We start from the raw sequence: 13,156 nt of genomic DNA, 5'->3' as shown, positions 1-13,156 counted from the left end.
TTTCTCCCAGCCCAGAGGGTCTCAGTCCAGCACTTCTCCTTGTTCAGATACACCTGGTGCAACTCACCTGTAAATCTGCCAGGCTTTAGTAGCTTAGTGTTTAAGCAAAGAAATCACCATACCATGCTGGACCGCTGCCCTCCAGGAGCAGGAGTGCGTACCCCTGCCTTGGCCACCAGATGGTGCTGTTTCATCTTGGAATATCTCACAGCTTGCAAACGCTGCTCAGGTCAGGGGAAAGCCTGGGATTCCTCGTGGAGGTGTGTTTGGGGTCGTTGTCCTGTTGTGGAATCTGTGGAGAATCCTGCTCAGCTTCAGGTCATGCCTCCAGAATTTGATAATAATTAGTGGAATCCATTTTTTTAATCACCGGTTCTTGAGCTGTCTTGGATACAACTGCATGGTTTGGCCACCAGATGGCAGCAAAGCACCACACTTCCAGTCACACTGAGAGGAATTTCACTGTATGAGGAACACTGTCTAATTCATAAAGCAATGGTTCTACACCCCTAAAATGTCCTCTTTAGAGGTTCTGTAGTAAAGGCAATGGTTCTACACCCTTAAAATGTCCTCTTTAGAGGTTCTGTAGTAAAGGCAATGGTTCTACACCCTTAAAATGTCCTCTTCAGTGGTTCTGTAGTAAAGGCAATGGTTCTACACCCCTAAAATGTCCTCTTTAGAGGTTCTGTAGTAAAGGCAATGGTTCTACACCCCTAAAATGTCCTCTTTAGAGGTTCTGTAGTAAAGGCAATGGTTCTACACCCTTAAAATGTCCTCTTTAGAGGTTCTGTAGTAAAGGCAATGGTTCTACACCCTTAAAATGTCCTCTTCAGTGGTTCTGTAGTAAAGGCAATGGTTCTACACCCCTAAAATGTCCTCTTTAGAGGTTCTGTAGTAAAGGCAATGGTTCTACACTCTTAAAATGTCCTCTTTAGAGGTTCTGTAGTAAAGGCAATGGTTCCACACCCCTAAAATGTCCTCTTTAGTGGTTCTGTAGTAAAGGCAATGGTTCTACACCCTTAAAATGTCCTCTTTAGTGGTTCTGTAGTAAAGGCAATGGTTCCACACCCCTAAAATGTCCTCTTTAGTGGTTCTGTAGTAAAGGCAATGGTTCTACACTCTTAAAATGTCCTCTTTAGAGGTTCTGTAGTAAAGGCAATGGTTCCACACCCCTAAAATGTCCTCTTTAGTGGTTCTGTAGTAAAGGCAATGGTTCCACACCCCTAAAATGTCCTCTTTAGAGGTTCTGTAGTAAAGGCAATGGTTCTACACCCTTAAAATGTCCTCTTTAGAGGTTCTGTAGTAAAGGCAATGGTTCTACACCCTTAAAATGGGTTCTGCAGAGGTTCTGTAGTAAAGGCAATGGTTCTACACCCTTAAAATGGGTTCTGCAGAGGTTCTGTAGTAAAGGCAATGGTTCTACACCATTCAAATGTCTTCTGCAGGGGTTCTGTAGTAAAGGCAATGGTTCTACACCCTTAAAATGGGTTCAATAATCTTACACTCTTAAAAAGTGCTATTGAACGGTTCTTTGATGGTTCTATACTTCTGGGAGGGCAGAATTGGACATTTCGTAGCAGATGTTGGATCCATGGCATTCGTAGAACGTTGTTGTGGCAAAGAACCGAACTAGATGCTCTCACCTTGGTAATATCGGAGGCACCCGCCTGCGTCCTAGGAAGCCTTCGAACTGATAGAGGTGAACGGGTCATTGATCCGTCTGCAGCCTGCCTTCAAGAGACTGGTCCTGACCCGACTCACCACAGCCTTTATTGATGATCAGCAGTGTTGCAGACCAGCCCACATGCACTCGAAGGTCACAGCAGATCGATGGGACTTGCGCTGACCGTCCCAACAGCTGTTCATTAAGTGATTGCTTTAGCAGAACCACTCATGGTTCCGGGAAAGAACCAGGGTTGTACTTCAGTGGTCAGAGTGTCTGTTTGGCTGCCAACTATATGGTTAAAAGGTTCTTTATGAATGAGGAACAATTGCCGTATTGGCTTCATGGTCCTTCATGAGTTCTCTAGTATGTTCTAGACTCTATAGTTTCATACAGTTCTAAAGTGGTAGTAGACTCTTAAAATGGGTTCTTAAGGGTTTTTTTGACGGGGTTCTTTAGTAAAGGTAATGGTTCTACGCTCTTGAAAAGGGTTCCTCAAGGGTTCTTTATGAAAGACGATGGTTCTACATTCTTAAAAAGAGCTCTTACCTATGGTTCTACACTCATAAGAAGGGTTATTTGAATGGATTATTTAGTAAAGGTAATGGTTCTATGCTCTTGAAAAGGGTTCCTCAAGGGTTCTTTAGTAAAGACTCTTACATATGGTTCTACACTCATAAGTAGGCATAAGTTGCCCAACTCCAAGTACCCTCACCTTCATCCCCCTCCTACCCCTCCTTAACCTCCACATCTTCATCATCCTTTCCCCTCCCAGAATCCCCAACGTATATACGGTCCTCCCGAAATATCCCTCATCAGACTGGACTGGATCAGACTGGACTGAATCGGACTGGACTGGATCGTACAGGACTGGATCAGACTGGACTGGATTGGACTGTACTGGGTCAGATTGGACTGGGTCAGACTGGACTGGATCAGAGTGGCCTGGGTCAGACTGGCCTGGGTCAGACTGGATCGGACTGGACTGGGTCAGACCGGACTAGACTAGACTGAAAAACTCCAACGCTAAAGATCCAGTCTCCTGAACTGCCTCCTGTATGCCGGATTTCTCACACAGGAGACGTGAATAACACTGATGATCTGGTTCCAGTGACTCCTGAGACAAGCGTAAGAATCTGAGAACCAAACTGTGGCATTCTAGACAACGACAGGGTCAGAACATCTCTAAAAACATCAAGCACGTCCTGTGGGGTGTCCCTGGTGTGCAGTGATGGTCAGTATCTACCAAAAGTACAACTTACTCACAGGACTTGAGAAGGTGTTCTCGTAGAGTCCGTTCCTCGGGCGGTTCGAGGGGATCTGTACAATATTAGGCTGGAGGTCTTGACGCTCCCTCCACAGCCGTATGCGGTGCAGAGCAGTGTATAACTCAAGCACTGAAGTTGTACGAGTGTAAAATTACCACCAGCTAAATATGATCATCAGTGTCAGTTGTGTGGGACACAGATCCAATTACACCGTCTGATTATTTCGATTACGCCTGATTACATTACAGTGAGCCTTTAGAGTCGTCTTCAGTCCAACACTACAGGCTCTGCGTCTGAGACCCCCCCCCCCCCCAAATCTGATTGGTGCATTTGTGTAACGAGGTTTGAAGACTTTTAACGTCGTTAAAGGCAGAGAAAACCACGTTCTAGCATGTAGCACTCTGCAGAACGGGAGGACATCCCCTCTGAGGTGGGGAGAACGCTCCATCAGGGCTCTGAGGGATCATTCGCTGTTGCCCTCTTGGTGAAATTTGTCATCACTGTTCTTTCTTCGGCTCTGTCTTTAGTAAAGGCGATGGTTCTACGCTCCTAAAAAGGGTTCTTTTGTAACGTAATGGTTTTATATTCATAAAAGGTTCTTCAAGGGATCTTTAGTGTGGTTCTAGACTCTTGAAATGGTCCTCTAGTGGTTCTTCAGGAAAGGCAATAGTTCCATATTCTTAAAAATGTTAATTAAGGGTTCTTTAGATTTAGACTCTTACAGGGACTCTTGAGTATGATTCTAGACTCATAAAAAGGTTGTTCGGGGGTTCTTTAGTACGCACAGTGGGTCTACACTCCTAAAAAGAGTTCTTTTGTAAAAGCAATGGTTCTACATTCCTTAAAAGGGTTCTTTAAGGGGTAAGGGATTTTTAGCATGGTCACAGACACTGAAAAATGGTTCTTCAGTGGTTCTTTAGAATGATTCTAGATCATTGAAAAGACCCTTTAATAATTCTTTAGTAAAGGCAATAGTTCTACATTGTTAATTTTTTTAATTTAAGGGTTCTTTAGATTAAGACTCTTACAAGGTTGTCTTATTCTACACTCCTAAAAAGGGTTCTTTTGTAAAAGAGGGTAAGGGTTCTCTAGATTTAGACTGTTTAATAAGGGCACTGGCTCCAGACTCATCAAATAGGGGTTCTTTAGTAAGGACAATGGATCTACACTAAAGAGGTTCTACAATAAAGGCAATGGTTCCATATTCATAAAAGGTTATTTTATGAAAAAAAGGTTCTTTAAAGCATCTTTAGTATGGTTCTGGACTCTTAAACTGTCACTTAGGGGTTCTTTAGTATGTCCTAGACTATATATATATAGTTCTCTACAGTTCTAAAGTGTAGTGGTAGGGTCTTAAAAGGGGTTCTTCAGGGATTTCATTTCTAAATAAAGGCCACAAACAATGGCTCTAGACTCACCAAAAAAGGATCTTCTGTTTTTTTCTTAGTAAAGACAAAGGTTCTACAATCCTGAAGGTACTCCTCATGGGTTCTTTAGTAAAGACAATGGTTCTACACTCTTCAAGGATCATTTAGTAAAGACAAATGTTCTACTTGCTTAAAAATGTTATTTTGACAGGGTTCTTTAATAAAGTTAATGATTCTACACTCTTAAGAAGGGTTCTTTGAAGGAATTATTGAGTAAAGACAATGGTTCTACGCTCTTGAAAAGCATTCCTTAAGGGTTCTTGAGTAAAGATGATGGTTCTACAGTCTATAAAAGAGCTCTTACTTATGGTTCTACACTCATAAGAAGGCTATTCAGGGGTTCTTTAGTAAGGGCAATGGTTCTAGACTCATATGAGGGTTGGTCAGGGGTTCTTTAGTAAGGGCAATGGTTCTAGACTCATATGAGGGTTGGTCAGGGGTTCTTTAGTAAGGGCAATGGTTCTAGACTCATATAAAGGTTGGTCAGGGGTTCTTTAGTAAGGGCAATGGTTCTAGACTCATATGAAGGTTGGTCAGGGGTTGTGTAGTAAGGGGAATTGTCCTACAGTCATAAAACAGGGTTCTTTAGTAAACGTAATGGTTCTAGATTCGTAAAAAGGTTTCTTTTAGGGTTCTTTCATAGTTTCTTAGCTAAGGGGCTAGAAAGGGGAAGAAAGACACCACAGCTGTGCAGTTGTCAAGCTCATTTAATGGTAGTAATGATGATGACCATGGTAGTAATAATAATAATAATAATAATAATAATAATAATAATAATAATAAAGAGTCATTTCTTTCATAAGAAGAATAATAACAACGGTAATGTCGTAATAAACAGAGCTCTTGGTCTGAAGCATATAAGAAGCATACAGAAAGAGAGAAGGAACACAAAAGTCCAGAGTCCAGAGCACAGAGTGGGAACGATGGGAACGGGGGAAAGGGAGGAGGAGGGGGAGGGGGAGGGGCACCAACCGAAAAAACAGAAAACATTACCTTTCAGTAGAGCAGTTTACACCTTTAAAACATTTAGTCTTTTATTGAACATGAACATTTAGAAAAAAGAGAAAGATACCGTCTTAAAAATCCTTATAAATAAACTTTCATCAGTTTAGAACAAAATACAGGATCTGTGGGGGGCGTTAGGGATGCGGAGGAGGAGGAGGAGGAGGAGGAGGAGGAGGAGGAGGAGCAGGACCTTATTTACAGGAGGTGGAGCGGGACTTTATTTCTAGGACACTAGGAATACAAAAGAGACTTCCACACAGTCAGACCAGAGGGGCTCTCTCTCTCTCTCTCTCTCTCTCTCTCTCATTCTGCGAGTGTCATTTCTTGTGTTCTTGTTCCCTGGACGTTGCTGAGCTGTACACACACACACACACACACACACACACACACACACACACACACACACACACACACACAGGGCCTTTAGATTGTAAAGACGGCTTTCAGCTTATGTTAACTCTACCCTCAGCTTATACTGGTGCTTATACTTACAGGTACTTTGAAGGTAAACTCTAATGAAGTCATGTCTATTCTATTCTATTCTATTCTATTCTATTCTAGAATAAGTTTGGGAACAGAAGATTGTATTAAATATAACAAAACTAAATAAAACTAAAAAAAAATTATAATCACATTTTAGTTTTTTTTTTAATGAAAAACATTTCAGTTTGGGAATCTTTGTTGGGAAATGTTTGGGCATTAATTCTTAAAAATGTGAAAATATATACAATATGTGTAAATGCATATCCTCTACAGAGGCAGGAAATGGCAGGAACAAATAAGTGAAAATTAAAAATACAAAATTAAAATGAAACATTTGATTATTAAAATATAATAAATTTAATGAATTCAGTTTAAATCAAACCTTACATTTGGTTAATATTCTTTAGTGGGGAAGTAAGCTGTACTGAATTTATGGCCGTTTGTACTAAAATTAGTCTTAAATATGTTTGATAACTAATTTCTGCTACAGCCTTAAAAATCTGAAAAATAGGAACAAGTTAAATGGAATGAGAAAGTTGGAAATTTGGTTGGAAAGTAACAATAATTATAAAATCATTCTAAAAAATGTTGAAGATGAATAATATTCTGCTACAGAAAATAATCAATAATAAATAAATCATAATTATTTAATTTAAATTAGAATAAATAATTCACAATTAATTCCAAAAACAATAATAAATATTAGATATGAATAAATTAATGCTACAGAACAATATAAGAAAATAAATAACTGAAAATAAAATTAAATTATAAATAAAAAATTATAAAAACGTTTGGTATTAATCATTTTCTGCTACACATTCACGCAGCTTCGACACAAATCTGACATAATTAAAAAAGAAAAAGTTAAGGGTGGTTAAGGTTACTTGAAAAACCTGCTCTCGCAGAACACCAACAGTAATAACTGCTGCATATTTCACTCCTACTAGCTGTAAAGCTCTCAGAATGACTGGAGAAGGGTCGAGGTTCACACTGGTGCATCATCTGCAGCGCTGTCACTGACGTACGGCCTGACTGAAGCCGGACTAGCTGCGTACAAAAAGTGTGATATGTGGAAAAGGTTGAGTTACAGAGGGAGATATGCAGGGGAAGAGGATATACAGTGCTGTCCTGACCAGTTTGTGAACAGAAACACACACACACACACACACACACATATCACACATCACACACTAATCCCTTCCAACCTCTGCTACTCATTTAACAGATATGCCTTATGTACACACAAACACAGCCAATGTTACAGTCTTCACATTTATGAATACATTCAAGAAACTCGTTAAAACACACCGTCACAGGAGAGGATCTCTTACAAGTCAGTTCACCCAATAAAACTCCAGCTTTTTTACATTTTTTTTCATGGTTTGCATTTGCCCCACCCCCCTAAATATTTATATATATATATATATATTGACATATATATATCAACCCCCCATAAATATTCATATAGAATTCAGTTTTGACAAAAGTAACCAAACAGCATCATAACAGTCAGTTGCATGTAGAGTGTTAACTGTGTGGAAGCATTTTCATACGAGGGTTTTTAACCTGTGGATATGGTTCCTAGTGTCAGACAGTCCTGTGACAACAAACAAACAGGGGCTGGGGTTTAATACTAGACTACTTGCATCCTTTGTGTTGATCCTGTTCCTCTGCTACTGACTGGAAGTACCTGGTTTGTTGAAAGAGAGAGTAAACTCAACAACAGGGGAACCTCATTGTCAGACGGAAAGCATGGTCCTGCGTGACGCTCGGCCCGTTTCCGCTTTGCCTGTCCGCAGTTCCTAACTCCGCCACAGTGTGGCGCTGCAGAGGCACACCGCGCCCCTGAGACGAGCGTGATGAACCTTTTTGAAACAGTGGTCATCTTCGGCACCATCCCGTCCCACCCCCCTGCCCCTGGAGTAACACCACAGGACGCTGGCCGGTGATTCGCTGGCCGCACAGGAAGAGAGTCATGACATCAGCAAAGAGGAGGTGGATCTGTTGGATCCCTGCAATTGCAAAGAGTTCAGACTGAAAGCAGTAAGAGAGTCAGTGGCCTCATCGATAGCACTTGACAGGACTTGGTCATGAGCTGCGGAAGATGGTCACCCCATGCAGCAATGCACCGCAGGACACTGGCCAGGGAGACAGAGAACAGTAGGAGAGTCGTGACATCACAGGAAGTGGATCAGACCTTCGATCATTGGTGCGGTGAAGCTGTGAGACTGGAGGCGAGGAGGTGGGGAGGTGATCGGTGACGTCCTGCAGGTAACAAGTCGCAGGACTTCACGGTTGCACCATGTGCAGTCGACAGTACACTATGTGGACATGAAGGTTACATCAGGTGGAGTAAGCATTACACCATGTGGAGTTGGCGTTACACCATGTGGAGTTGGTGTAACACCATGTGGGCATGAAGGTTACACCAGGTGGAGTTGGCGTAACACCATGTGAGCATGAAGGTTACACCATGTGGAGTTAGTGTTACACCATGTGGGCATGAAGGTTACACCAGGTGGAGTTGGTGTTACATCATGTGGAGTTAGTGTTACACCATGTGGGCATGAAGGTTACACCATGTGGAGTTGGTGTTACACCATGTGGAGTTGGCATTATACCATGTGGAGTTGGTGTAACACTATGTGGGCATGAAGGTTACACCAGGTGGAGTTGGCGTAACACCATGTGAGCATGAAGGTTACACCATGTGGAGTTGGTGTTACACCATGTGGAGTTAGCGTTACACCATGTGGGCATGAAGGTTACACCATGTGGTGTTAGCGTTACACCAGGCGGAGTTGGTGTTGATGTTGCACCATATAGAGTCGATAGTCGCATCACGGTGTTCAGACCATGCGGAGTTGTGGGCACATCAAGTGGACCTGGCACTGCATCTTATGGATTCAAGGATCACAATCAAGTCCATTCAACCATCGCAAGCCTGTTCACACCGATCTGCCTCGATACCAGTCTCACTCTCAGGTTTGAAATTGAGCAGAAGAACCTGGTCCTGGATCTGTGTTCAAGAATAACCGCCCCCTCCAAAAAAAAAAACAGAAGCAGAATGGAGGACCACCTTCCACCTCCACCGCGAGCGCCACGCCAAGTCCAGAGAGTGCTATTAGCGGTGAGACCACAGGACAGAGTGACATCACAGCACAGAAGTGGACCAATCACAGCAGACCATAGAGACTCCACCCACAAGAAGCGGATTTTGCAAACGAGGCCTCGGCCGCTGGATCCGGCCACATCACCTCCTTCTTCTTGTGGACGGAGGATGACGTTGGAGTGGACAGAGAGAAACGGGAGAAGGACGGCCGGCCTTGTTCGCTGTCCGCTCCGCTAAACGTAATGCATCTCTTCATATACTGTTTATAGATATAGATTTATGTATATACGGATTTATATTTATACTTAAACACACGTGTTTCTGCACCAGAGTTGATCACAAAAAGTATAGAAAAATAAAAGGTTCTTGTGAAAGTGGGCGGAGTCCTCGCACCTTCACCTTCTTCCCGGTTAGCTTTTTTCCCCCCGTTCTTCTTTCGCTCTCCTCCGGTTCCTCATCCGCCTTTAGTCTTGCACGCCTGTTTGAAGCTAGTGATGGCCACACACACACACACACACACACACACACACACACACACACACACACACACACAGAAAGACATACACACACGCACACTGTGGCCCATGTTAGAATCTGAGTCCTCACACGCTCCTCGCCTCCTGTCTTTTGTTTCTTGTCGTTTCTTCATAAAGCGTTTGAGCTCGGTTCATCTTTCCTCGCGCCGTCCTCTTCTGCGAAGTGCTGCACTCCTCCTCTCTCCGTCTATTTACTGAAAACAGGGGAACACAGAACCACAGCGGAGGTTATAGAGGCACTTTCACGCTATTTTTGCACCAACACTCCATAACACACCTCATAAGCACTGAATTCAGGTGTCTCATTCAGTTTCATCGTCTCATTGAAAGAACGGGAGGTTCTGAAGAGCTCACTGAACTCCAGAGTGGTTCTGTATGTAATAGGAGACACCGCTGCACCAACAACAACAAGTCAGCTGGTGAAATCTCCTCCCTCCTAGATCTTCCTCCATCAGCTGTGAGTGGTGTTATTATTGAACAGTGGAAGAGTTTAGGAGGAACAGCTCACAGAGAGCAGCTCAGCCACCGAGTGTCTGTCAGACCACGTAAAATTACAGAGCAGCTTGTCTTCTCTAATTAAAGTGGGCCGCTGCCGTACTTAACCAGCTCATCTTTGGTGCTTTGAGCGGCTGCATTAGCTCCTGTAGGTGGAATGTGTAGGCGTCCCAATACTTTTGTCACAGTTGTAGGTTTTTTTGGGTCATAATTCTTCACAATACTTACAAATACATGAGCCTTCAACATTCATAGATGGAAAGTTTCTCTCCGAACTTGAGGTACAACAGAGGGAAGCCAATCAGAGCAAAGCTTATTTTCATATATCGATCTTAAAGGCACAGTAACGAACCCTTTTTATTTAAGCGATGATTGGCTGGTGTAGACTCTGTAGACCCAGAGGAGGATTGTGGAGGGGTCTGAGGGGTGGACTCAACAGGGGTCAACTTCCCTGTGCTTGGTGCGTGAAGCCAGGCCCCCCTATTGGTGGGGTGAGTGATGGAAGAAAAGGAGGAGACAGGTGGAGGTGGGACCAAAAGGAAGTTCTGACATAACACCACCTAGAGGTCCGAAACATGCCTGATGCTCCTCCTCCCTAATCTAACATCCTATACACTCCATATCTACCATCTCTGCCAGGAATGATAGATGACAGGGTTTAAAGGGAGGGAGGTGACGGGGCGATGGAGGGTCTGGCACAACCCCATCACCTCCCTCACTTTAAACCCTGTCATCTGTCATTCTTGGCTCCACTGGAGGTGGGACTGGCTTCCTTTCCAGATCCCGATCTCCAGCCCAAATGTCTTGGCTTCTGTGTTCTCCCCACTCTCAACCTTGCAACCTCCTCCCGAATCTTTGCAGAAATGAGGTGTGGTACAAAAACCCTCACAAATGTTCAGCTGACCTTCTCAACGGACTATGCAGCTGCACCAGAGTCCAGCTGGACCAAGTGATCACTGTAAGAGCGAGCTCAGCAGGGGCTCCATGGTCACCGCTAGACATTAAAGAGTCAAATGTATTCTCTGCATGCTGCCTCCAGTCTTCAGCACTGTATAATACCACCGCTGCCGGGGACATGCCTCCTCTTCTTCTCTCTCTCCATCATTTTCATGCAAAGCAGCCCGCGGGGATGTTAAAAGCACATAATGCGAGGCTGTGTGATGGATGGATGAGGAGTGATCGGAATGCTCTCCTCGTGGAGGAGCTCAGAAAAGAAAGGCTGAGAAGACGGTGGAAATATTTCACTTCGGAGAGAAGCTTGTCTTCTCTAATTAAAGTGGGCCGCTGCCGTACTTAACCAGCTCATCTTTGGTGCTTTGAGCGGCTGCATTAGCTCCTGTAGGTGGAATGTGTAGGCGTCCCAATACTTTTGTCATTTTTAAAGTTGTGTTTTTTTTGGGTCATAATTCATCACAATACTCACAAATACATGAGCCTTCACCATTCATAGATGGAAAGTGTCACTCTGAACTTGAGGCACAACAGAGGGAAGCCAAAAAAAGCCACGGACTCCGGACCGCTGCTCATAGAACAATGGTTCTTCAAGGGTGCTTTGGTAAAGACAGTGGTTTTCTACAGAACCATGACAAGCCAAACTGTTTAATGTTTTTTTTTTTTTCGCATTGGTAGTAAACCACCATGTAATACACTATATTGACAAAAGTATTGGGACGCCTACACGATACATATATTGGAGCTTTTATATAACATCCTATTCTAAACCCATAGGCATTATTAATCTGGAGCTGGTCCCCCTTTGCTCTAAGCTCTACCAGCAGCAGCAGCAGGTCTGGAGCTCTGCTGCAGTTATTGAGTCAGTTGGAGGCTTTTCTGCACTCTGCTCTGAGCTCAGCACTCGGCCCTGACCCCGCTCTGTAACTTTACGTGGTCTGACAGACACTCGGTGACTGAGCTGCTCTCTGTGAGCTGTTCCTCCTAAACTCTTCCACTGTTCAATAATAACACCACTCACAGCTGATGGAGGAAGATCTAGGAGGGAAGGTCTAAATTTCACCAGCTGACTTGTTGTTGTTGGTGCAGCGGTGTCTCCTATTACATACAGAACCACTCTGGAGTTCAGTGAGCTCTTCAGAACATTCAGAATGTGTGTGAGAAAGGCAGACTGCAGGACTAGAGGCTGGATTTTACACACCTGCAACAATGGGATGGATTTAGACACCTGAATTCAATGGTTAAGAGGTGTGTCCCAATACTTTCGTATTTTCATACAGTGTAAAGAACTACAAATGTGAACACAGCCCTAATCAATAACTTCTATCCACTAAATACCTCTAGTCCCCCATCGCTCTCCCACTGAGACGCATGAGGGGTTGAGAATTACGTCCAACGAGTTTCCAGCAGTTCTTTGTTGACTCCACCTCTGCATCGCTGTTGGAAAGGCTCTCAGTGACTAGATGAGCTTCTGCAGTCTAAGCAACAAAGGTTCTGGATTCTTGGGTTCTTGGGTTCTTGATGCTACTAATATATAGTGGAACCCGTTTCTTTGCTACAACCATCTACAAAAACGTTTTCCCACCATAGCAGTGAACCCTTTAACCAGGTAAAGCCCCATTGAAGCATCCAAAGGGTTCTTTGAGGGGCCGTGGTTCTGTGTATACATCATTGCCTTTACTAAAGAACCCTTGGAAGCCCCCTTTTTTGCATATACTGCAGATGTGACACGTGGAGATGTGGGGATTACTCTGAATGATTTTCAGCTATGTGACCAGTAATGTGACAAGTTATATTTGATGGTTCCAGAAATGGTATTTGGTCCCCATTGAGGTTTTTTTTAACACCCCATGCCCCCCTCAATGGGGACCAAATACCATTTCTGGAACCATCTATTACTATTATTAGTACTACTATTGAAGAGGCGTGTATAATATGTTAATCTTTTTTTTTTTTTTTTATTCAGACACTGAAACCAACCAGAGTTTACTTTTATATGAGACACATAGAAACACCAAGTATAGTTCAGGTCAACAAACCAACAAATATATATATAAAAAAATAATAAAATAATAAAGTGAGTTCAACCAAACAAGATGAAACATACAGAACATGTAGCTCACATATGGAAATATATGGAATAACGCGCCATGGTTCGAATCAACTGGCATTTCTGACGAAGGACCTCGATGGACTTTAGGCCTAAAATTCAC

General features: G+C 43.2%; 1 protein-coding gene across 1 annotated transcript in view; it reads right to left on the bottom strand.

Annotated features, from left to right (window-relative positions):
• Nucleotides 1–6,576: 6,576 nt before the first annotated feature.
• LOC140551149 (RNA binding protein fox-1 homolog 3-like) overlaps nucleotides 6,577–13,156 on the bottom strand; it is a 199,627-nt gene continuing 193,047 nt past the window's right edge. The window contains exon 14 of the mRNA XM_072674520.1: nucleotides 6,577–9,691. Within this exon, the coding sequence (XP_072530621.1) occupies nucleotides 9,689–9,691 (3 nt within the window). The 3' untranslated portion in view covers nucleotides 6,577–9,688. The remainder of the gene's footprint in view (nucleotides 9,692–13,156) is intronic.

This window comes from Salminus brasiliensis, chromosome 3, assembly GCF_030463535.1.
Source record: "Salminus brasiliensis chromosome 3, fSalBra1.hap2, whole genome shotgun sequence".
Classification (NCBI taxonomy): domain Eukaryota; kingdom Metazoa; phylum Chordata; class Actinopteri; order Characiformes; family Bryconidae; genus Salminus; species Salminus brasiliensis.
Note: the sequence above shows the minus strand (reverse complement) of the source record. Positions and strands in the feature narration are given on the sequence as shown.